The sequence below is a fragment of the Gracilinanus agilis genome, chromosome 3 (assembly GCF_016433145.1).
Source record: "Gracilinanus agilis isolate LMUSP501 chromosome 3, AgileGrace, whole genome shotgun sequence".
In the NCBI taxonomy this organism is placed as follows: domain Eukaryota; kingdom Metazoa; phylum Chordata; class Mammalia; order Didelphimorphia; family Didelphidae; genus Gracilinanus; species Gracilinanus agilis.
The window spans coordinates 354,106,114-354,129,303 of NC_058132.1; the positions used below are offsets into that span (position 1 = coordinate 354,106,114).

A 23,190-nucleotide genomic window follows, 5' to 3' on the forward strand; every position below is an offset into this window, starting at 1 on the left:
AGATGAGGAAACTGAGGCAAACAGGGATAAGTGATTGCCCAGGGCCACACAGCTAGTAAGTGTCTGAGGAAGGTGAGATTTGAATTCAGGAAGATGAGTCTTTCAGACTCCAGGTCTGCTACCCTATCCACTACTCCATCTAGTTGCTCCTCTCTCTACCTAAGGGGACTGGAATATGACTTTAGCAAATGGATTATTTATTTAAACTCTCTGGCTCCAAGTGATGGATTGTATCTAATGTAGGCTAGCAACCCCATACACTCATTATAAGAAGAAACTTTTAGTTTAAAGTTGTAATCGAGTCACTCAAAAACTGACAAATAATCCTGTCATGGTTTCCCTTTGCCCTTTGTGAAATGTGAATTATGAATAATGAAAGTAAGATGCATCATACTCAAGACCATTGTAATTACCACCTACTCCTCTCTAATAGTTGGTGTAAGATTTTTATCATAGTTTGAGAGTTAAGATGAGCTATCTTCCATTTTTATCTGTATTTCTTTATAAGAGGCAATATTTAAGTTTCTGTGGGAATATTCCCTATGAATATATTATGATATAGTATAAATTAATATAGTATATGTGATATATGCAATATGATGTGGCATATATTTTAGTACGGATGTCAGGATCCCTAACAGGTTGATCAGAATTGACTGGATATTCAAGAATGATTAGTGACTGGACCAAAGCCTCTGGTCATTTCCCTACTTTCTGTGGTCCACTGGCTTTTAAAATGTTTGCAAACAAAAACTTGGGCAATAGGAGAAGCTGCTGGTAAGCCCCGATTCCCTGAAGCCAGGAACATGTCACATGCCAGCCACTTGAAATGCCAGTCACGAGCTGTCATTGTGAAGGCTCACGGATTAGAGGGCATGACCAGGTGTCACACCCTACTTCCCTGCTTGCCCTGGGCATTTTTGGTGAGGAGAATGATGGGTCCAAAAGTTATCAAACTTCAAATGCCATTGCCCACTCCCATCCCAGTCTTCCACGGGCACTTCCAACGGGAAAGTGGGGAAAAATTCCAAGTTGCAACCTCGATCACTGAATAAAGTGCTTGTGTTCATCTTCAAAAGCCACTCAAGTCAAATTCTCAGAAAAATCCTTAGATATTCAAGAGCATGGCAGAACTAAATAAAGCCTCTGATCCTAGATATGCACCATATCCCATCCCCCAAGTTATTACTTTTCCTCTCCTTGGCACTGCCCTACCTCACCAATCATTGAAAGGACTTACAAGGAAAAGGGGTGAAATAAAGAATTTTTATTTCATCCAGACCATTCTGTGTCTTGGTTTGGCCATTTTGGCCATCACAAGGCCGTCCTTCCTATAAAAATCACATACTTAGATACAATTTGAAAATACAAGTTTGAAGAAGCAAAATCCACACACAAAAAATGGGTGAACCTTGATGCAGTGGCTAATTTCAAGTGCATACATAAATTGTAGAAACGTGTCTTGCTTGCAGACTATTTGAAATCTTTCACTGCTAGAATTGCAAGTAGAGGTTCTGAAGAAATTTTGTGGGTCATTATTATTTGGTTATAAATATGATGGACCTTTAAAAATGAAAAAGGGGCCTGGTATATATAGTGATTAGCCTTTGATCAAAGCTGTACTTAACCTTTCCCTTATTCAACATGGAAGCCCTGCAGATTTCTCTATGGCACCAGGAAAGATGGAACAAAACAGAAATGCCTGAGTAGTTTGTTTGGGCTTCTTGTTGTTTTGGAGGTTAAAATGATCTAGATGGTGGCAACTCCATTATCCTATAATGGTCACCTAACATAGGAAAGGTAAAGCAGTATAATCAGTGAGTTCTTTCAGGGTTGCATGGAACTTTTTCTCCACCTAGTAATTGCACATAATCTGGGCTTAGTTAAACATGGACTGAATAGGGGTAAATTATGAATTGTGTTTTTGTTCTCTTTCATTTTAGAGAGACATAGAGATTGAAAACAGAAGAAAAAAGAAGGAAGAGAAGGAGAAGGAGAAGGAAGAAAGGAGAAAGCTACGTCTTCAAATGATGAAACAAATGCAAACAGGAGACGAGGAAGAAGAGGAAGTTCTGGAGGAAGAGGAAGAAGAAGTGGAAGAGGAGGAGCCCCTGCCGGAAATTTTTATTCCACCGCACCCTTGTCCAGTTTTATGTGGATTTTACTCTGCACCAGGGAAATTCTGGATTTCTATGGTAAGCTATAAGATCTTGTACTTTTCCTGCCTTTCCCATAACACTTGATAGCTATTGTTTTCCAATATTTTATTAGATTAGTGATTCTGATCCTAACATATGATGTTAACAGCATTTACTATTATGTCTATCACAACTATTGGGCAGCTAGGTGGCACCAGGGATGGAATGCTGACCTGGAGTCAGGAAGCCCTGAGTTCAAATCCAATCTCAAACGCTTCCTAGCCCTGTGATCTTGGGCAAGTCACTTAACTCTGCTTCAGTTTCCTCATCTGTAAAATGAGTCAGAGAAGGAAATGATGAACCAATCTAGTATCTTTGCCAAGAAAACCCAAATGGGGTTGTGAAGAGTCAACCATGACTGAAATGACTCAACAACAAAATTGTAACCCACACCAGCTATGCATTTTGACTTCCAATGACAGACTCTTTTTTTTTTATAATTTTGAAATAATTAATTAAGAATAGTTTTCCATGGTTATATGATTCATGTCCTTTCCTTTCCCTTCTCCCACCCCCCTCCTGTAGCCAATGAGTAATTGCCCTGGGTTTTACAGGTGCATTGACATACTCTTTAATCTCCCTAGCCACAAAATATGATCTATACCTGCCATTGAATGTATTTTTCCTTGTGATAATTAAAATTGCCAGTCAGTAAGAAAAATTTTAAAAATGATATAAAATAACATAATGAACTACATGGTATGTTTCAAGATTTTAACACTAATCTTTAATTGGTCTGAGGAGGCTGAAACCCCTTCAAGACTGTTTAACCTTCTTTTTCAGATGTGTCCAACTCTAGCTTATTTCTAGAACTGTGTCAAATAATAGCAGAGATAATGGGCATCTTTACTAACCTTAATCATTTAATGGAATACATTTCTCCATTACAAATAATATCAGGTTTTGGTTTTAGATAGATACTTGGTGGTACAATAGATAGAGTGCTGGGCCTGGAGTCAAGAAAACCTGAGTTCAAATCTAGCCTCAAAATCTCACTATGACTAAGCAAATCACTGAACCTATATTTGCCTCATTTTCCTCATCTTTTAAAATGGAGATAATAATAGCAGCTCTTCCCCAGAGTTGTTGTGAGGATCAAATGAGATAATAATTATAAAACACTTAGCATGATGCCTGACATGTAGTAAGTGCCATTTAAATGTTAGCTATTATTATTACTTATTATGTTGAGGAAAAGTCTGCAATTCTTGTGTTTTTGTTCCTAACAAAAAATGAATATTGTACTCTTCCAAAGGCATTTTCTATATACCTTCATACAATCATGTGATTTTTGTCTTTGTAATTAGAGGAATATACCATTTTTATAGTTTTCATAATATTAGTTTGCTGGGTTTCATATCAAGGAAAGCAATGGATCCAGAATAAGAAGGAAAGAAACAACAATGGGAAAAATCATCATGATAAATATTTCAGATAAAAGTTTGCTATTTAAATTCTAGCAAGAACTGACACAAACATATAAGAACTAATCTTAGCAAATAAGTGTTCATACAAATAGGCATTTTTCAAAATGAGAAACACAAAGCGTTTATAACAAAAACAAAAAGTGTTGAAACTCTAATAATCAAAGAAATGTAAATGAAAACAGCCACCAAATTAGTAAAGAGCTAAAAATTATAACTTTCAACCCAGGCACAGCTGCAGAAAAATAATATGCTGTCACATTATTCACAGCTGCCACAGCTGTGAATTGGTTCAATGTCACTGAAAAAGAATGTGGAATTAGAAGATGAGAGTTTGTAGATGCCCTTTGAACAAGTCATTCTCCTACTAAAGCTATATTAGAAGGATGTTATTGACAAGAAAGAATAAAGTACCTATGTGCAAAATTATTCCTAGAAATTACCCATGTGTCCAATGATTAGAGAATGGCATTCAGTGCCTCCGACATGCCAGGCACTATGGTATATTGAAATTTTGTTTGTTGTGGAAATTTATGGGAATTGTTTTTTAAGTATCACAAATCAGGTAAATATATTTGCCTGAAAGATGTTTGCTTCCACTCCCCTGTAGTTTCTGCCTTGGCATCTTTCATATGAAAGTTTGTATGGTGTTCTGTAGAGAGTGCCAACTTTGAAGCCAGGAAGTGTTGGATTCAAAACCCACTTTAGATGCCTACTAGCTGGGTGATGCTGGGCAAGTTATTTTGGAGGTTATTAAATGGGTAGTTTACAGAGCTAGTGAACAACCAATACGTTTTAGGACCCTTTGTGTAAGTTGAAAATTGTGCATAATAGCAAACTCTATTACTTAATAAGTATTTCTTATACAAACCTACCTGAGCACTTTATCATAGACTTATGAGAGCTACCAGCATCACTTCTCTTGTACTTCAGGGCCATTATCAATAACCAAATAGCATTAACTATCAATAATATGGAAATAGGTCTTTATCAATGACATATGTTAAAACCAGTGGAAATTGGTTTTAATTGGGGGGGGGGGTTGGGGAGGGTGAAGGGGAAAGTAAAAACATGAATCATGTAGCCATGGAAAATTTTTCTAAAAAATGATAAAAAAAGAAATTCTTTTAAAAAATAACTAAATAGCATTAATGAAACAAAGAGACACAGTTCTGACTCAGACATGACTTGTTACAAGCAAGAAAGTGGACACGTTGCTGTGGGAGCTAATGTATGGCACAAAACAATGTGATGACTCGCACTAATGCCTCTCGGTGCAAGAATGAGTGTGGCTGGGTGATCTACTGCAAGACTTTATGCCTTGTAGTAAAATGGCACAGATTTAGCATCTAATTAAAAAATTATTTTACATATGTTTCTACCTTTTCTTTTTTCAATTGCCAATTGCACATACCTGAATTTGTGTGTTGAGTTCATATAAAACAAGGTTCTACAGTACTTTGAAATTATTTCCCTTGGGGCTGTATTATGGCTACTAACTGATTGGTTAGTTAGTTGGTAGTTGTCCTTCATGCTTGAAGAGGACTAACATGGCATCACTATTGATGATGGCTTTTGACTTGCACATAGATTAGATTGAAGTGAAGCAGAATTGCACAAAGTCATCAACCTCCCTCATCCAGAGTCATCCAAGTCCCATGGCAAGACCAAAGTCAAAACTCTACCACATGTTCAGTTAATTTGAATTTGTGTTTTAGGTTATAGAAATTGATGGGACCTTTAAAAAAATATTGCAAATCAGGTAAATGTGTTTGCCTGAAGGCTGGTTACTAATTAGCTCCATTCTATTAAGAAAGACTTCCAGTTGATTAATGGAATCTCCAAAAGGCCAAATTACTTTCCCCAGAAAAAGTCTGGCTTGAAAAATACATGTATTGACCTTTGTGATATCAGGTTAGTAGAGTTGTAAAAAGGAATGGGCTGCCTACTAGTTTTGTCCAAAAGTACTGAATATGGGGGGGGGGGGGTTGGAAAATCCTTCAGCAGCATATAACCAATCAAGCGTATTATCTGGTTAATAAGAAAATGGGCTAGTCTAGGAAGCGACTAGATGACGGTCAGCATCCTCCCACTGACAGATTCCTTAAACCTGGCCTTGCACTTCTTCTCCAACCCAGCAGCACCTCAGCAATGTCCTGGCTTCAAAAAGTTGATTCAGATTTGTTGCCTCTTGCCCAATATACAATTATTTGAAGCCCTTTGCGTTCACCTTCACCTAATCTCCAGCCCACTCTATTCCATTCCAGTCTCCTTATGATTTACACCTCACTATGTACTCTGAGAAGGAGTTAAATTGGTTTCTTTGTTGTTTCCTGAACAAGTCACTCTACTTGCTTTCCTCTAATTTCCCCCATCAACTTCTCTGCTTCTGGTTTTCCTTACTTTCTTCAAATCTCCATGAAAATCCCACCTTCCTCAGGAAGCATTTCCCCAACTCTCTTCATTCTAGTGCCTTCCCTCTGTTTATTATTTCCAATATTTCCTATACAAAGGTTGTTTATACATAGTCATTTGCCTTACATTGGGAGCTCTTTGAAGCAAGGAGTTTCCTTATATCCCTAGCATTTAATGAATACCTGGCACCCAGGAGGCTTTTAATAAAAGTTTATAGAATTCACTGATTGTGTCTTTCAAGCCGAAACCTTCTCAAAACCATGCTCTCGCCACTGCAAAATGACAGCAACTCATTCTATTGATACCTGCTCTTGGCAGTGTTATCCTCTGTTATATACCTAGCAAATAGTTTCCACCCCAGAAGGTGGGATTATCTGAAGGTGAATCTTAGGTAAGCAATTCTAGAGGTACAGAAATCTTTTCTCTAAGCTGTGGTGGCCCAACATCTGCAGAATTAACTCTGAGGCTGCTGCTAAATTATTTGGCTCTTGGTAACTAGATGCACACAGGACATTTCTTGAGTTGCAGAATTTTATGTGTCAGGAGTAATGCTTTCACAGAATTTATTAGTTATAGATATCTATAAGTTGTAAATGGATTCATTTTTCCAGCAATCAATTTGAATACTCATAGTCAACCATTCTTGCCACTGCTGGGGTAATCCAAATGCATCTTCCTTTTTCAGTTTCTTCACCCCTTTACAGCCCAGCACTAAATTTGACTGCAGAAGGTTGTTTTAATGCTATTTTAGACAGATTATTGATAATTTTGGGGGCAGTTGGATGGCATAGTGGATGGAATGCTGGGCCTGGAGTCCCAAAGCTTCATTATCCTAAATTCAAACCTTGCTTCTGACACATATTAGTTTTGTGACCCTGGGCAAGTCATTTGATACTGTTTGCCTCAGTTTCCTCATCTGTAAAATGAACTGGAGAAGGAAATGGCAAACTACTCCAGGACCTTTGAAAACCCAAGAAAACCCAAATGAGGCCATGAAGAGACAGACACAACTAAATTAACTAATCAGCAACAGATATTACACTTTTCACTTGTTTATAAATAATCCAATAAATCAGGGTCATGTGACTTCAGATGCTTTCTTAGCTCCCAAAGAAGTTTGTGATCAGAAATGTTCAAGCTCATTGGATGGCCAGAAATATAAGTATTTTGCTTATCACTGCCTCTAATTTATTACAAGTAATGATAATAGACAACCAGTAGCACCAAAATCTCAGATGATTATTTAAAATGAAATTTATTTCTTCCTGGCAAATTATTTGTATAGAATGTTGCTGATACAAAAAAATTTTTTTTTCTTTAAAATCCTTACTGGCAGATGAACTTTCACTTATGTTGGCTGTGGCCAGATATGGCAAAAGGTAATTAAGATGGTGTGCAAACTCCCCTGGTCTGAACTTGGGGAGTTTAGCAGCTCACATCCTCTAGGACAGTGATGGTGAACCTTATAGGGACCAAGTGCCCAAACTGCAACCCTCAGACCGCATGTGAGCCTCCGGTTTACCCCAGACAGGGGAGGGAGGAAGTGCCCCAGACAGGGGAGGGAGGGAGGAAGTGCTCCCACTGGGCTATTGGGCAGAGGGGCAGGTTGTGTGAGAAATGTCCTCTGGAACATGTGGAGAGGGAGAGGGGAGCTGCCTCCTCTGGCATGCTCCAGCACTCTGTCATAGGTTTGCCAACACGGCTCTAGGAGATTCAGGAAACTTGGTGTCTTGAGTTGGGATTCTATAATCAGGTAAATTTAGAGATCAATAAAGGGTGAAAGATTCCTTGAACCAAAGGCAAATGTACCCTGGATAGTGGAGGAAAGGTAGTGTGGAATAGTCTATAGAGTACTATACTTGGAATCAGAAAGAGTTGGGTTCAGATCCTTCCTTTGACAGTCATTCAACCTCAGTTTCCTCATCTGTAAAATGAAAATCTGAGGTGAGGAGGAGGGGGGGGGGACTTATTAGGGCCACTAGGTGGCTTGGTGGATAAAGAACCAGGCCTGGAAATGGGAGGTCCTGGGTTCAAGTTTGACTTCAGAGACATTTCCTAGCTCTGTGATCAGGGGCAAATCACTCAACTACAGTTGCCTAGCCCTTACCTTTCTTCTGCCTTGAAAAACAATACTTCGTATCAGTTCTAAGATGGAAGGTAACCTTGGAGTTTTCTTGGCAAAAACACTGGAATGATTAGCTATTTCCTTCTCTGGCTCATTTTACATATGAGGAAACTAAGGCAAACAGAGTTAAGTGACTTGCCCAGGGTCACCCAGTGAGGACATGCCTGAGGCAGATTTGAATAAAGGAAAATGAGTCAACCTGACTCCTGGCCCATCACTCTATTCACCTAGCTATCCTCATGGAATGTTATAACATATTAAGAAATGATGAAAATAAAAAATTTAAAGTAGTATATATACCTAAATAACTCCTCTCCCCTTTGATGCTAGTGCATTCCTCTTGAGATTATCTCCAGTTTATCCTATATGTATATATTTTGCTTGTACATAGTTGTTTCCATGTTGTCTCTCCCATTATCCTATGAGCTCCTTTGAGAGGAAGGGCTGTTTTATATATTGCCTTTTTTTTTGTAGCCCAGCACAACCCAGTGCTTGGCACATAGTAGGTTCTTTCCAAATGTTTGCTGATTTGACTGGCACAGATAGACATTTAAAGTCTTGTTGACCAGGTAAATTCTCCTATGGTCATACGTAACTGATTGCATATTCCTTTTTCCATACTTTTATATCTCTTTCCTAGGGTGGATATGATTCTGGTTTCCTCTATCACTGTCAGTTTCCAAATGAACAAGCAAAATCAATGGAGGAACAGCAAGATGAACCCTTTGATTTCCACTTTGTAGAAAATACAGACAACAACCCTATCAGAGTGATCACCTTCAGGTAGATACGTGCCCTCCCCCTCCAACATAATCATTGTATAATGGAGAGAGTAGCTGAAATTTAGAATCAGAAGGCTGAACTGAAATCCTGGCATAGCTACTAATGACCCATGTGACCATAAGCACATATCTTAATATCTCTGAATTTTAATTTTTTTACCTGTAAGATAGGAATATTCATACTTGTAATATTTGTCTAACATTTCTTGTAAAAATCAATTGATATGACCAAAATATTCTATATTTCTTTTTTCTTTTTCTTTCCTTCTCTCCTCTATTCACTCCTCCTCCTCCTCCTCCTCCTCCTCCTCTTCCTCCTCCTCTTCCTCTTCCTCTTCCTCTTCCTCTTCCTCTTCCTCTTCTTCTTTTTCTTCTTCTTCTTCTTCTTCTTCTTCTTCTTCTTCTTCTTCTTCTTCTCCTTCTCCTTCTCCTTCTTCTTCTCCTTCTCCTTCTCCTCTTACTCCTCATTCTCCTCCTCCTCTTTGTCCTTCTCTTTCTCCTTCTCCTCCTTTTTTATTTGAGTCCTCTTTCACAAAATGATTAGTATGGAATCACGTTTTATATGGTTGCGTATGAAAAATCTATATCAGATTGCTTACTCTCTTGGAGAGCAAGGAGAGAGAGGGAGGGAAGGAAAGTGGGAAGGAGAGAGATCATTTGGAACTGAACAAAAAAAAAGAATGTTAAAATTGTTTTTACAGGTAATTGGGGAAAAAAGATGTAACAAATGGGAAAACACTTCGGAGCTCTAAAGTATTGGTTAAATATGTCTTTTATAGTTGGCAAATAAAATTTCACAGAATTGTAAAATCTCGCTCACTGATAAAATCATTCCATTCATTATCTATTGCTAGAGATGTTGCTGTTGTTCATTTGTTTTAGTTGCATCTGACTTGTTTGTGACCCCATTTGGGGTTTTCCTCTCAAAGATATTGGAGTGGTTTGCTATTGCCTTCTCTGGCTCATTTGGCTAATGAGGAAACTGAGGTAAACAGGATTAAGTGACTTTTTAAGGGTCATAGCAGATGACCAGATCATAAAGGAAGTTTCTGAGGCCAGATATGAACTCGGAGAGATGAATCTTCCTGACTTCAGGCCTGGTACTCTATCCATTTTGTCACCCATTCACCCCTCCTATAGAGTATAAGCTCACCTGCAGGATAGGAACTATTTTTTCTCTCTCTTTTTTTAAACCTTACCTTCCATCTTAAAATCAATGCTTGCTAAGTATTTGTTCCAAGGATGAAGGATGGTTAAGGATAGGCATTTGGGGTTAAGTGACTTGCCCAGGGTCACACAGCTAGAAAGGGTCTGAGAGCGGACCTGAACCCAGAACATCCCATCACCAGGGCTGGCCCTTTATTCACTGAGCCAACTAGCTGCTTGAAATGTTCTTTTTAAAAACTGGTCTCCCTGGAACCTAGCACAAATTCTTACACATAATAACTCTTTTAAGTGCTTGGGGAATTGATGACCAGGATTAAAATTCAAAAAATTTGTTTTGATCCCATATTCATTCTCAATTTGGTCAATTAACTATTGCAGTGAATAGTGAGCCTGTCCTGGAGTCCCAAAGACTCATCTTTTTTAAGGTCAAATCTAGCCTCAGACACTAAACTAGCTGGGTGACCTTGGGCAAATCACTTAACCCTGTTTACCTCAGTTTCCTCATCTGTAAAATGAACTGGAAAAAGAAATGGTCAACCACTTCAGTATCCTTGCCAAGAAAATCCCACATGGGGTCATAAAGAGTTGGATGCAACTGAAAAATGACCGAACAACAACAACGATTTTTAATTTGGTTGTTTACAATGCTTTGTTAATTCATTAGAAGCTAAGTAGTTTGAAGATGAGCCTTTGGAATAATTTATCTTTGTTTGTTTTTTTTTCCTAGTCTTACCAAACAGATGATGTTTTGTGGGATGCAAGATGGAAGGATTAGGGTTTACATCCTGAGGGATAGAAGTCTAAAACTGACCGATATGAAAAACTACTGGAGCTACAGCATCCATGACAATGATTACGGACACATCCAGGCCTTATATCCTAGCTATGATGACCGTTTTGTGCTGTCTGCTGGGGGAGACGGCAATATCTTTGTCTATAATGTTCTGTCTCAAGAAGAGATAGAGGAAGGTCTCAGAGCCGTGTTGCCTCTTCCCAGGGTATGTAATCTCACAAAGATCTCAGACTTTTGTGAAGGATTGATGACTTGAGATTTTTCTCTGTAAGGCAGAAAGAGACTTTGGAAACTTTTATCTTCTGGTTCGGGCATCAAGCATTCAGATGATCTAATGCAGTGGTGTTAGACTCAAAGGGAGAGGAATCCTTGGGGGCCCATTTTGACTTATAAAACCACTAATTTACATGATCTGTGTTGTATTTTTATTTATTTTGTTAAATATTTCTGAGTTACATTTTTAACCTGGTTCCTGCTGCACTGGAGACTTCTGCAGGCTCCATGGGCATGAATTTGACACTTTCGGTTTAATTTTAAGAGTCTTGGACTTGGAATCAGTAACATTTGAATTAAAGTTCTGCCTCAGAGATTTAGGAACTGTGTGACTGTGGACAAGTCACTTAATCTCTCCCAGCCTGCATTTCCTCTTCTAAAACAGGAAGACAATAGTACTGACCTCACAGGGCTATTCTAATGGTCAGATGAGCTTATGCTTATAAAGCACTTTCAAAACCTTAAAGCATGATATAAATGCCAGCTGTTGTTATTGCCCTGCTATTGCATATTACCAGGGGAAAAAATCTATGCTACTTTTGGAGTTTTGTGAGCTTATACATTGGTTTTTAAGATTTTCAGCATTTTCTTCTTTAAATAAAAAATGACTGAATTTACAGGGCAAAATGTATCAGTGGGAAGGTAGGACAGATCAAATGATTGCTTCACAAGTATTTGGCAAGAAATCTTGTGTAGGGGCCTCTAGGTGACTGGAGCCTGGAGCCAGGAGATCCTAGGTTCAAAGCTAGCCTCAGATACTTCCTAACTGTGTGACCCTGGGCAAGTCACTAAACCCCAGTTGTCTAATCCTAATGGCTCTTCTGCCTTGGAATCAATACACAGTATTGATTTTAAGACAGAAGATAAGAGTTTAAAAAATAAAAAAAAAATTAAAATTAAAATAATCTACTCAGGGGCAGCTGGTGGATAGAGGATAGCTAGTGGATAGGGATAGTTAACTCGGTGGATAGAGCACCAGACCTGCAGATGGGAAGTCCTGGGTTCAAATTTGGCCTCAGATGCTTTCGAGCTGTGTGACCCTGGGCAAGTCACTTAATCCCAATTGCTTAGCCTTTACCCCTCTTCTGCTGTGGAACAAATTCTTAGTATTTTTTTTAAGATAGAACAGAAGAGTTTAAGGAGGAAAAAAAGACATCTTGTGCAGTTCTGAGCCAGGTGTATTAACGAATGATTTTTCTCCCCACAGGTTGGTATCGAACCAGACAAACGCATAAAGGATATAGAAGACCCATATGCCTATAGGTACAGTGACCTCGTGCTTTCAGACCCAGCCTCCAAAGTTTGGGAAAACAAAATGGACTTGTAAAAACAAGCACTCATTTCCCCATGCTCTGTTTTTTGCTTTAACGTCTGTATTTCTTAATGTGCTGACTTTTCTTTTGCACCTTCAGTATTGAGGGCGCCAGGCAAAAAAGAGAATATGACCAGATCATGAAGGAAGTGGAGGAAATCAAGACCCAAAAGAGGGAGAAACTAAAGGAATTGAGGGAAGAGTTCCAGAAGTTGCTGGAGAAGAATGCCGAGCTACCAGAGCACATGCAGCTCCACCGGCATGTAGGTTCCAGGATGGAGCCTGTTGTTCTCCTCCTGCCCAGGAAGGCCGAATCTTTTTAGCTCTTAACGTAAATGGGAATTCTTATGGATCCTTTCTCAGCCATTTCTGAGCTGTAGTCAGTCAGTCAATCAATAAGCATTGATTTGGCCAGGCAACAAGATTTTCCAGCATGTGGCAACTTTCCTCAAACCCCAGAATAAGAGAGGAAGACTAGGAATTGCCGAAGGCTCAGAGAGTTTAAATTGTTTGTGGTCCCAGAACTAGTAACCGCTAGAGGCTGGATTTGGACCCAGGTCTTCCTGACTACAAATCCGGAATTTTATTTTATTTTATTTTATTTTTTGCCACATCACACTTTCTCTCCTTCATAGGAGTAGTTACGGTGAAATGGTAAGGGGGCAGCTAGGTTGCACAGTGGATAGAGAGTTAAGCCTAGAGATGGAAGGTCCGAGGTTCAAATATGGCCTCAGACCTTCCTAGCTGTGTGACCCTGGCCAAGTCACTTAACTGCCCAGGCCTAGCTCTTGCCTCTCTTATGTCTAAGAATTGATATTAAGAAAGAAAGTGAGGGTTTAGAAAGCAAAAAGCAAACAAACAAAAAACAAACACAAAGAAATGGTGTGGTGAGATAAGTAGAGAGCTAGAATCAAGAATCCAAAAGAGTTGGGTTCAAATTCTGCCTCTGAGGCATATGAATTAAGTGACCCTGGATAAATCACTTAACTTCTCCCTGTGTCTAAGCAACTCTCTAAGACCACAAGCTGCAGAGAAAATGTATTTTTCCATTGGTAAAGGAAATTCCTAACTGGGAACTCTTGGCACTGATGAATTAGCTCTTCTGATTAATAAGATTACACAAAAATAAGAGCAGTTAATAATACAGAAATAATCTAGTTAGTTACTAAATATGTGCTTTGTAAAAAATAATATGCTAATTATGTTAATACTTTATTATAACAACATGACATTGGCTATTATTATATTACTAGTTTTTGGGATAATGGCCAAATGAGTATAACAAATTTTGTTTTTAAAACCATTTAGAGGGAGCAACTAGGTGGCTCATTGGAATGAGAACAAGAGACAGGAAGGATTTGGTTCAAATTTGTCCTCAGACACTTCCTAGCTGTGTGACCCTGGGCAAGTCACTTGACCCCCATTGCCTGTCCCTTACTGCCCTTCTGCATTGGAAACAATAAACAATATTGATTCTAAGATGGAAGGTAAGGGTTTAAAAAAATACAAGATGATGCAAATTTTGAAAAACAATAAATGTTAAACAATCAGAGAGGAAAAAATTCTCAAAATCTATATGATATTTGAGTTTTTCCATTTAAGCTTTATTCTTAAATTAATTTTTTCTTCACTCATGTAGTCATATAGCAGCTTAAAATGTCATACTATTCATATTGGTTCACCTGGTATTGTGTTATTTTTTTATTTGTAAAAGCACCCAATTATTAAAGTATAATCTACTTGGAAAAGTTCTTCAATAAGAAGCCATTTTTCCTCTTTAGCAAAATTGAATACAAATAGGGGAAAGGTGACCATTTCAACGTAGGTTACGATTGAGAATTTATGAAAACTATCTAGGCAGATATAAAAAAAAATAAATGGATTTCTCAGCACTGACTTATGTAAAAATATTTCCAAGAAAAACTCCTTTGTTGTATAAGAATGCACAAATGGTTTTGAAAATCCTTTGGTGCAAAGTAATGTGATTTTGTCATAAAATATATTCATATTTTTTAACTGGAGAGAGCTGATAAAGCAAGGTAGTGAAGGCAAAACCTGAAAACTTTTTGTTTGAAGTAGTTCCGGTCTTTAGCAGCATATCATGATGGTGAAACTCCCACTTTCCATAGGAGTTTGATGTAGATTCCAAAGTCCGAGAAGAGACTGAACGAACGACGGTCCAGCAAATCAAGCAGGTGGAAAAGGAACTCGCTTGGGAAAAAGAAAAGCATCGAATTGCACTGGTGAAATTACAGCAAAGGTAGGATCCACATTTATTGTAAACTGATGAGCTACTGTGATGATTGTCCAACCCTTGCTTTGCTTCTCATTTCACCATTGTGAGCTTCACTCATTGGCTTCTGCTGTGGTTACTTTAAAGATAAAACAAAAAACTCTTACCTTACATCTTAGAATTTTTGTGTTGGTTCCAAGGCAGAAGAGTGGTAAGAGCTAGGTGATGGAAGTTAAGTGACTTGGCCAGGGTCACACAGCTAGGACATGTCAGAGACCAGATTTGAACCCAGGACTTCTCATCCCTAGGTCTGGCTCTCCAACCACTGAGCAACCCAGCTGCCCCATGCTCTGGTCACTTTTTCTTCATCACTCATTCTCTCTTAGGCTTGGATGCTCTTACTCATCTCAGCCTACCTATAGAGCAGTGATTCCCAAAGTGGGCACCACTGCCCCCTGGTGGGTGCTGCAGTGATCCAGTGGAGCGGTGATGACCACAGGTGCATTTATCTTTCCTATTCATTGCTTTTAAAATTAAAAAAAAATTAATTTCCAGGGGACTAAGTAATATTTTTTCTGGAAAGGGGGCGGTAGGCCAAAAAAGTTTGGGAACCACTGCTATAGAGAAAGGCATGTTTCCACTTCTTCCCTGCCCTGTTGTATTTGAAATCAACATGCAACCTTTCTTTGGACTTTTTGGGAAAGCTTTTTAATATAATCACTATAGAGAAATATGTAAGGATTGAAAATCATGCTTCCCTGGAAAGATTTCTCTTACTTAAACAAAAACAAGCCCTGCTGTGATAACCAAGGTTTTCCTAGAGATATTAGAACTTCCTTTGTTATTGCCTCATCGTTTTTCAGTCATGTCAGACTCTTCATAACCTCATTTGGAGTTTTCTTGGAAAAGATATTGGACTAGTTTGCCATTTTCTTTCCCAGCTCATTTTATAGATGAGGAAACAGGCAAACAGGGTTAAGTGACTTACCAAGGATCACACAGCTAGTAAGTAAGGTCAGATTTGAAACCAGGAATATGAGTTTTTGGGACTCTGGGTCCAGCTCTCTATCCACTGGGCCACCTTAGTTTCCCCCATTTTCTGACAAAAAGCCACATTCTTCTAGGTATTATGCCTAACATCAGCCTCATTTGAACCTGTTCCTTTTTTTTTTTTTTTTTATTCCTGGGAGCTGTATTCTACTGGAATTTATCCATCATCAACTTTTTGATGATGGATCAACATCAACAAAAGAACTCAAATGTTTTCTTCTTTCTTTCACTTTTTAAGTAGCATTTGTAGACTCCAGGGTGGAACTGTTAATTGAACACAAGCAGGATTCACTTAGATGCCAGGAGATGCTCTACACTGGTAGACTCCGTGAGAAGCATCATCTCCTTATTTCAATGTAGCAAGGTTCCCTGGAGCTGTTTTCTAACAGAGCCAAATAATGGAGTAATTTGGTCAAATATCACCTGAGGACTTTAGAGAGAAGTTATTTGGCAGGTAGATTGCAGAACTGGATTTATTTCTGGAGAAGGGTTGGGCTGGATGACTTTTAGGGTTGTTCCAGTGGTGAGATCCTATAATGCTGTCATCTGCGAACTCCTTGGGCTCCAAAGAGATTTTCTTCCCAGAAATCTTCTATAGATTTCCTTCTCTGATTAATAGAATATAGTAAACTTCTTAAAGGCAAGGACTGTTTGATTTATTACTATTGTTGTATTTGATCATTTAAATAGTACATTTATTATATCATTACTCTTGATAATATTAATAACAATTAGCATTTATATAGCACTTAAAGGTTTGCAAAAGGTTTTATAAATATTATCTCATTTTGCCCTCACAACAACCAAGGGAGGTAGGTACTATTATTATCTCCATTTTACAGATGAAAAAACTGATGGAAACAGACCAATTGACTTCCCCATTACTTGTAAATAAGTTTTTGAGGTGGAAACTCAACTCTTTTTGACTTTGGGTCCAGTGCTCTATCCATGTGCTAGCTAGATGCCCCTTTCCATAAAGGCTCAACAAATACTCTCTAAAATAGATTTAGGAGACTGGACTAATAATTAGATTGATTATCTATAAATACAAGTCGATCAGATCTGGCCTCAGACACTTCCCAGCTGCGTGCCCTTGGGCAAGTCACTTGACCCCAACTGCTTAGTCCTTAGCACTGTTCTGCCTTGGAACCAATACATAGTATTAATTCTAAGATGGAAGGTAAACGTTTAAAAAAATGCAAGATGATGCCTATTTTTGAAAAAATAGAATTAATGTTACATATTTAAGTAAACATTATTAAACATATTAAATAATTTATAAAATAATGATTAAAATCCAAACTTTTAGCTATATCATGGTATGTTCACTGATGTAACTTCCATTATCAAGATTTAATTGCATAAATTAAAATAGGAATATTTTCTCCCATGAAATTTGTTATCTTTTTGATTCCCCTATAGTTAGTATGCTTCAGAATATTTGAACAGGTATCTGTGACCTCAGCTTGCAAATAAAAGAGCCGGGATGTCCTTTATTTTTGGAACTTTTGTTGTTATTATTGTTGTTCATTCTTGTCCAATGGGGTTTAATTGGCAAAGTGGTTTGCTATTTCCTTCTCTAGCTCATTTTCACAGATGAGGAACTGAGGTTAACAGGGTTGAATGACTTGTCCAGGGTCACACAGCTAGTACATGTTTGGGGCCAGATTTGGATTTAGGAGGATAAGTCTTCCTGGCTCTAGCCCAAACATTCTATCTACTGTGCCACCTACCTATCTCAGTTGTTAAAGTTTTCCATTGAAAAGTAGTATGTAACTTCTAAAAAAAAGTGTTGGTACTTAAAAGAAAAACCTTTAGCTTTCTGGAAAACTCATTTACATGGACTACATCATCTACTTACGATCACAGAAAATTAGCAGTTATAAATTCCTATACAATGAAGAGCAACATTTTTAAGGAGATAATTTCTGGGAAATGTCCTACATTTTTAGGAAAATGTTCTAATTTTAAAACTATCAACATATTGAGAAAAAGCCATCAACAATCTTCAGATCTTCCAGTTTCTCTGGGATGTCCAGCTGACTCAGTTGCTGTTAAGTCAGAGCAACTTGCTGATAGACTCCAGGATTCAAATGTACCAAAATATACTATTGTCAGTTTGAGTTAACACTTAGACCCAATCTGTTTCAGGGCACAGGACTTGTATCTCTTTCCTTTCAGAGACCCCAACACAGAAAGTTTTCTCATTTGATTACACATTTGATGGGAGGTGGTATGGGGTACCTCACTTGCTCTACCCAATGACAACCCAATTTAAAATAAACAAGTTACACAAATGGGCAGTTAGGTGACTCAGTGGAATTCAAATCTAGCCTCAGAAGCATTTGCTGTGTGACCCTAGGTAAGTCACTTAATCTCAGATTTCTTCATTGTAAAATGATGATAATAATTATACCTACCTCCCAGGTTGTTGTGAGGATCAAATGAGATAATGTACATATGCTTAGCATGGTCCCTGGAATATTGTAGATATTATCTAATAAATGCTAGTTCTCCCCGCCCTCCTCCTCCTCCTCCTCCTCCTCCCCCTCCTCCTCCTACTAAACTTGAAATGCTGGGAAAATAAAATTCCATTTTGTTATTATTTGTTGTCTTCCCAATTTCAGTTACAAGCATTCTTGGGATGATTAGATTTAGTTGAGTTTCACCGTTTGTAGTAGAAGTCATCACAAAATGGCAATTTATTTTTGTGCTGGTTTATTTGCTCCTAGTAGGAGTGTTACAAGACAAGCTGACCAAGTATTCCATGAAATGATATTCTTTTTTTTTCCCCCTTCAAGCCTATACTGAAGCCAATTCTGCCATCTATTTTATTTATCATTCTATGGAGAACTTATAAACTGTCCATCCATTGAACAGCTTTACATCCCTAGTTCAATTTAGAGTTAAAATGTTACTATCAATATGGTTCAATTATATCAGTTAATGGGCCATTTGACAACAATTGTGCTGTTAAATTACTTTTTGTAAATAGTCCAAGAACTATTTTATTCTTTAGCATCCTTTAAGCCTTTTTTCTCCCAACCTACCAGATCATACTGAGGCTGAAAGCTCCTCTCTTCCCCTTTTCTTGTTTTCTTTTTTTAGTTCCCATTTAAAAAATTTATTTTATTCCAGTAACAAATCTATACATGTTTTCCAAGGTTTCATGATTAATGTTGTCACCCTCCCCTCTCCCGGAGTTGATAAGCAATTCCACTGGGTTATACATATATTATCACTCAAATTCTATTATTTCTTTTTGTAATAGAGTAATCTTTTAAGTCCTAAACCCCAAATCACATACCCATATAAACAAGTGATGAATCATATGTTTTTCTTCTGCATTTCTACTCCAACAGTTCTTTCTCTAGAAGTAGATAGTGTTCTTTGTCATAAGTTCCTCAGGATTGTCCTGGATCATTGTATAATTCTCATTTCTTTTAACAAATCACCTTAGGGTTTCAATTCCCCTCACAAACACAGTTCTGGGTTCATTCCAGCTCGTCACCCAATCAGATAATCTCCAAGTTGGAATGGGTCTCATCCCTTATCCTGTCTGACATATGGCTGAAAAAGGAATCCTCCATAAGTGGTTATCTACCTTCTACTTTAAAACCTCCAGTGATGGGGATTCCCTTCCTTCCTAAAGAAGTCCATTCCACTTTTGGGTGGCTCTAATTAGTCAAATGTTTCCTCCCCCTACTATTGAATCAAAATCTGCCTCTTTGTAAATTTTACCCATTGCTTCTAATTTTGTCCTAGGAACCAAACGAAACAAGTCTAAGCCTTCTTCCACATGGCAGCCCTTCACATACTTGACTTTAGTCCTCAGCTCTTCCACGATCCATCTTACTGTTCATAGTTTTTAGTTCGCTCGCCTTCCTATTTGTCTTCCCTTTTCATTGTACTCCAGCTTTTCACTGTCTTTCTTAAAATGTGGTACTTAGAACCAAATACAATACTATAAGATAGTTCCAGTGAGGCAGAATATATGATTACTTTGTTCTCCAAGCTATGCTTCTATTAATTAATTAATACAGCCTAATATTACATGAATATTTTTCTACCGTCTCATTTATTGGACTTGTAGTCCACTAAAAAACTCATCTCCTTTCCACAGATGCTGTTGTCTAGTCACATTTCCTCCATCCTGTATCAGGCTTTTATATTCATCACCATTAAATTTCATCCAACATTTTGAGCTATTGCAAAATCCTCTGGGATTTCTGTCAGTTCAGTTCGTGAGCTATATCTTATGTAAAACTTCAGATTTGATGAGCATGTCATCCATGCTTTTGTCCAAGTCATTGGTTAAAAATATTGACTAGAATACTATTATTATATGGGGTGACTAGGTGGATAGTGAAGCCAGGACTAGGGATGGGAGTTCCTGGGTTCTAATCTAGCCTCAGATACTTCCCAGCTGTGCGACCTTGGACAAATCGCTTATCTCTGGTTGCCTAGCCCTTACCTGTCTTCTGCTTTGCTTTGGAACCCATACTTAGTATCAATTCTAAGACAGAAGGTAAAGTTTAAAAAAACACAGCACACTATTATATTCCCTTCTGTTATGATTAAATTCTCTGGAGACTATATCTTTATTTATTATTTACTAAATTATTTATTTATATATAAATAATTTTTATATATAATTTATATATATTATACTTACATATAATATATATTATATATTTATATATATTAAATTTATATATAATGTATAATATATTTATAGATATTAAATTTATGTATAATATATTATATATTTATATATTAACTTTATATATAAAATTTATATATATAAATAAAAATTATTTATTAAATAATAAAAAGCAGACCAGAGAAAGAAAAGGCACCAGCCATGTGTAACCAGTAGCTGCCTTAAGCTGCCTTCCCTTCCTTCCCCTTCCCCCTGCCTGACAGCACACCTACTCAGTCTGGGATTCTAAGCAAAGATCCCCTACCTCCTCCCAGTACATCGCTCTGGGTTCTTCCGGCTGTCCCTTCCCAAGCTTCTTGGATTAGAGGGTTCAGACCTCTCTCGGGACAAGAGGTGGGTCTTCTGGACACCAGGAGGCAGGAGATTTTTAGAATGGCCACAGTGTCCATGTCCACTTTCCCCTGCCAGTTTACTTAGTCCTTTCACTATCCTTAGAGGCTCTTTTAGGGATTGACAAAGAACTTGTCTCCATCCTCATTCAGCCAGTGGGGAAGAAGCTCTTTGTAACTTCCAAGATTAAACTTCTTCTTCTTTAAAACCCAGAGGTTGTCTTGGAGTGCCAGAAAAGCAGTATGTGTTAGTATTAAGTTTCCATCCTTTTAGACTTCCTTCAAAATCGACATTATTGGGCAGCTGGGTAGCTTAGTGAATTGAGAGCCAGGCCTAGAGATGGGAGGTCCTAGGTTCAAATCTGGCCTCAGATACTTCCCAGCTGTGTGACCTTGAGCAAGTCACTTGACCCCCATTGCCCACCCTTACCCCTCTTCCACCAAGGAACTAATACACAGAAGTTAAGGGTTTAAAAATTAAAAAAAAAATTGACATTATTGGTGACGTCAATGCTCTTCATTTCATTGTTTTCGTTTGATCTTATTTTTATTAACTGCCTTGGAAAGAAACACCAGTGTCTCAATTTCCTAAACAAGTCAGCAGAAGGCTTTGTTTCATGGACAGTGTCCAGCCGAGGCAGGGAGGAATCTCCCATGGATTAGTCTATAAAGAAGAGGCCACCTTCAAGCTGGCTTTAGGATCAGGCAGCCAATGGTGTTGGGCTGTAGTTTGTTTTGTTTCAAGGGATCTATCTTGGCCTCAAGTCTGAAACAGGGTGCACTCTGAATTTTAGTTGTCCTTGTCCTAGGACTGAAGTAAAACAAACCCCCAGATGGGGCGCTGGGTCTGGAGGAGAGAACCCCCGAAACAGGACTTAGACACATGCAGGCTTGTTCACAAGAAAACGGAAGCCAGTTCTAAAACGACATTACTCAGATCGAGTGGATAAATATGATCGCTGCTACCCCCCCCCCCATTCAATGACATCCCTCTCTGCTAGCTCCATAAACACAAAGTCAGCACTTTGGGGGCTTGGGTGGGGGGGTCGAGGCTGTGCTGGAGGCAGGTTGGACAAGCTCAAGAGAAGCACTCACATTTACAGCTATAAAGCAAGACTCGACTTACTGTGCGGTTGATTATCTAGAAATAAGAAAGCAATGGGGAAAATGTTAATCATGTAAATTAAACCTAAACATATTTCTCAAAATTTCAGAGCCCTGGTAGTTGACCATTTGGAAGTACACCCCTGGGTAAAAGGGGAGAAGCTCTATAGCGTCACAGGCCTGGAGAGACTAGGTGGCACAGTGGATAGAGCACTGGGACTAGAGCCAGTAGGACTTGGGTTCAAGTCTGACCTCAGACACTTACTTAATTGTGTGACCCTGGGCAAATCACTCAGCCCTCTTTACCTCACTTTCCACATCTGTAAAATGAGCTGGAGAAGGAAATGGCAGACTAGTATCTTTGCCAAGAAAACTCCAAACGGGGTGATGAAGAGTTAGGCCTGCCTGAACAACAACTTTCACCTTTAGATTAAGCTCCAAATACCTATTGTAAGGAGGTGTGGCTGACACTGTAAGAGCCTAGATTCAAAGAGGAGAGCTGGAAGAGAGCAAGCAGGGCAGGAAAGCTGTAAAGGATTCCACTTCAAAGAATGAATCAAGGTGCCAGAAGGAAAAATCCTGGCCCTGAGTCAGCTTTGGGAGGAGAGAGAAATGTTCTGGGATGATTTATCTCTGCCCCTTCTCCTCCACCAAAAAGAAAAAAGAAAGAAAAAAAGAAAAAGAGAAATAAGTAGAAGGGGGCAAGTAGCAAGCATCTCACTTCTCTCCTTTGGTAGCGACTTCTGGTTAAGCCTTCCTTTATGAATAGTATCTAATTTAGGGGTAGACACTTTTAGGTAGACTTTTTCTGGCTTAGCTTCAAATGAATTTAAGTTTGAAAAAAATTAGTAAATGAAGAGGCAAGGTCAACATTCTCCATTTACTTGGCCCACATTCCTGTCTTTATTATTCATATCTGTTGGCAGCAAAGACTAATTGCTTTGGTGTGGTATCTGGCCTAGCAACAAAGATCATTCTCCATACAGGTATTTGTCCTAATCCTTTCCTGTTTGAAAATCATTCTTGATGGAGTAGAGCAGTGGTTCCCAAACTTTTTTGGCCTACCACCACTTTTCCAGAAAAGATATTACTTAGCCCCCTGGAAATTAAAATTTTTTTAATTTTAATAGCAATTAATAGGAAAGATAAATGCACCTGTAGCCATCACTGCACCCCTGGATTGCTGCAGCACCCACCAGGGTGGGGTAGAGCCCACTTTAGGAATCACTGGAGTAGAGGTTAGCAAAACAGGGAAGGGAATG

General features: G+C 38.4%; 1 protein-coding gene across 1 annotated transcript in view; it reads left to right on the forward strand.

The window, feature by feature from the left end:
* Positions 1 to 23,190, forward strand: part of CFAP44 (cilia and flagella associated protein 44) — a 137,035-nt gene that overhangs the window by 58,932 nt on the left and 54,913 nt on the right. Inside the window, exons 15-20 of the mRNA XM_044666775.1 lie at positions 1,944 to 2,195; positions 8,803 to 8,945; positions 10,839 to 11,109; positions 12,385 to 12,440; positions 12,590 to 12,752; positions 14,619 to 14,749. Of these exons, the coding sequence (XP_044522710.1) occupies positions 1,944 to 2,195; positions 8,803 to 8,945; positions 10,839 to 11,109; positions 12,385 to 12,440; positions 12,590 to 12,752; positions 14,619 to 14,749 (1,016 nt within the window). The remainder of the gene's footprint in view (positions 1 to 1,943; positions 2,196 to 8,802; positions 8,946 to 10,838; positions 11,110 to 12,384; positions 12,441 to 12,589; positions 12,753 to 14,618; positions 14,750 to 23,190) is intronic.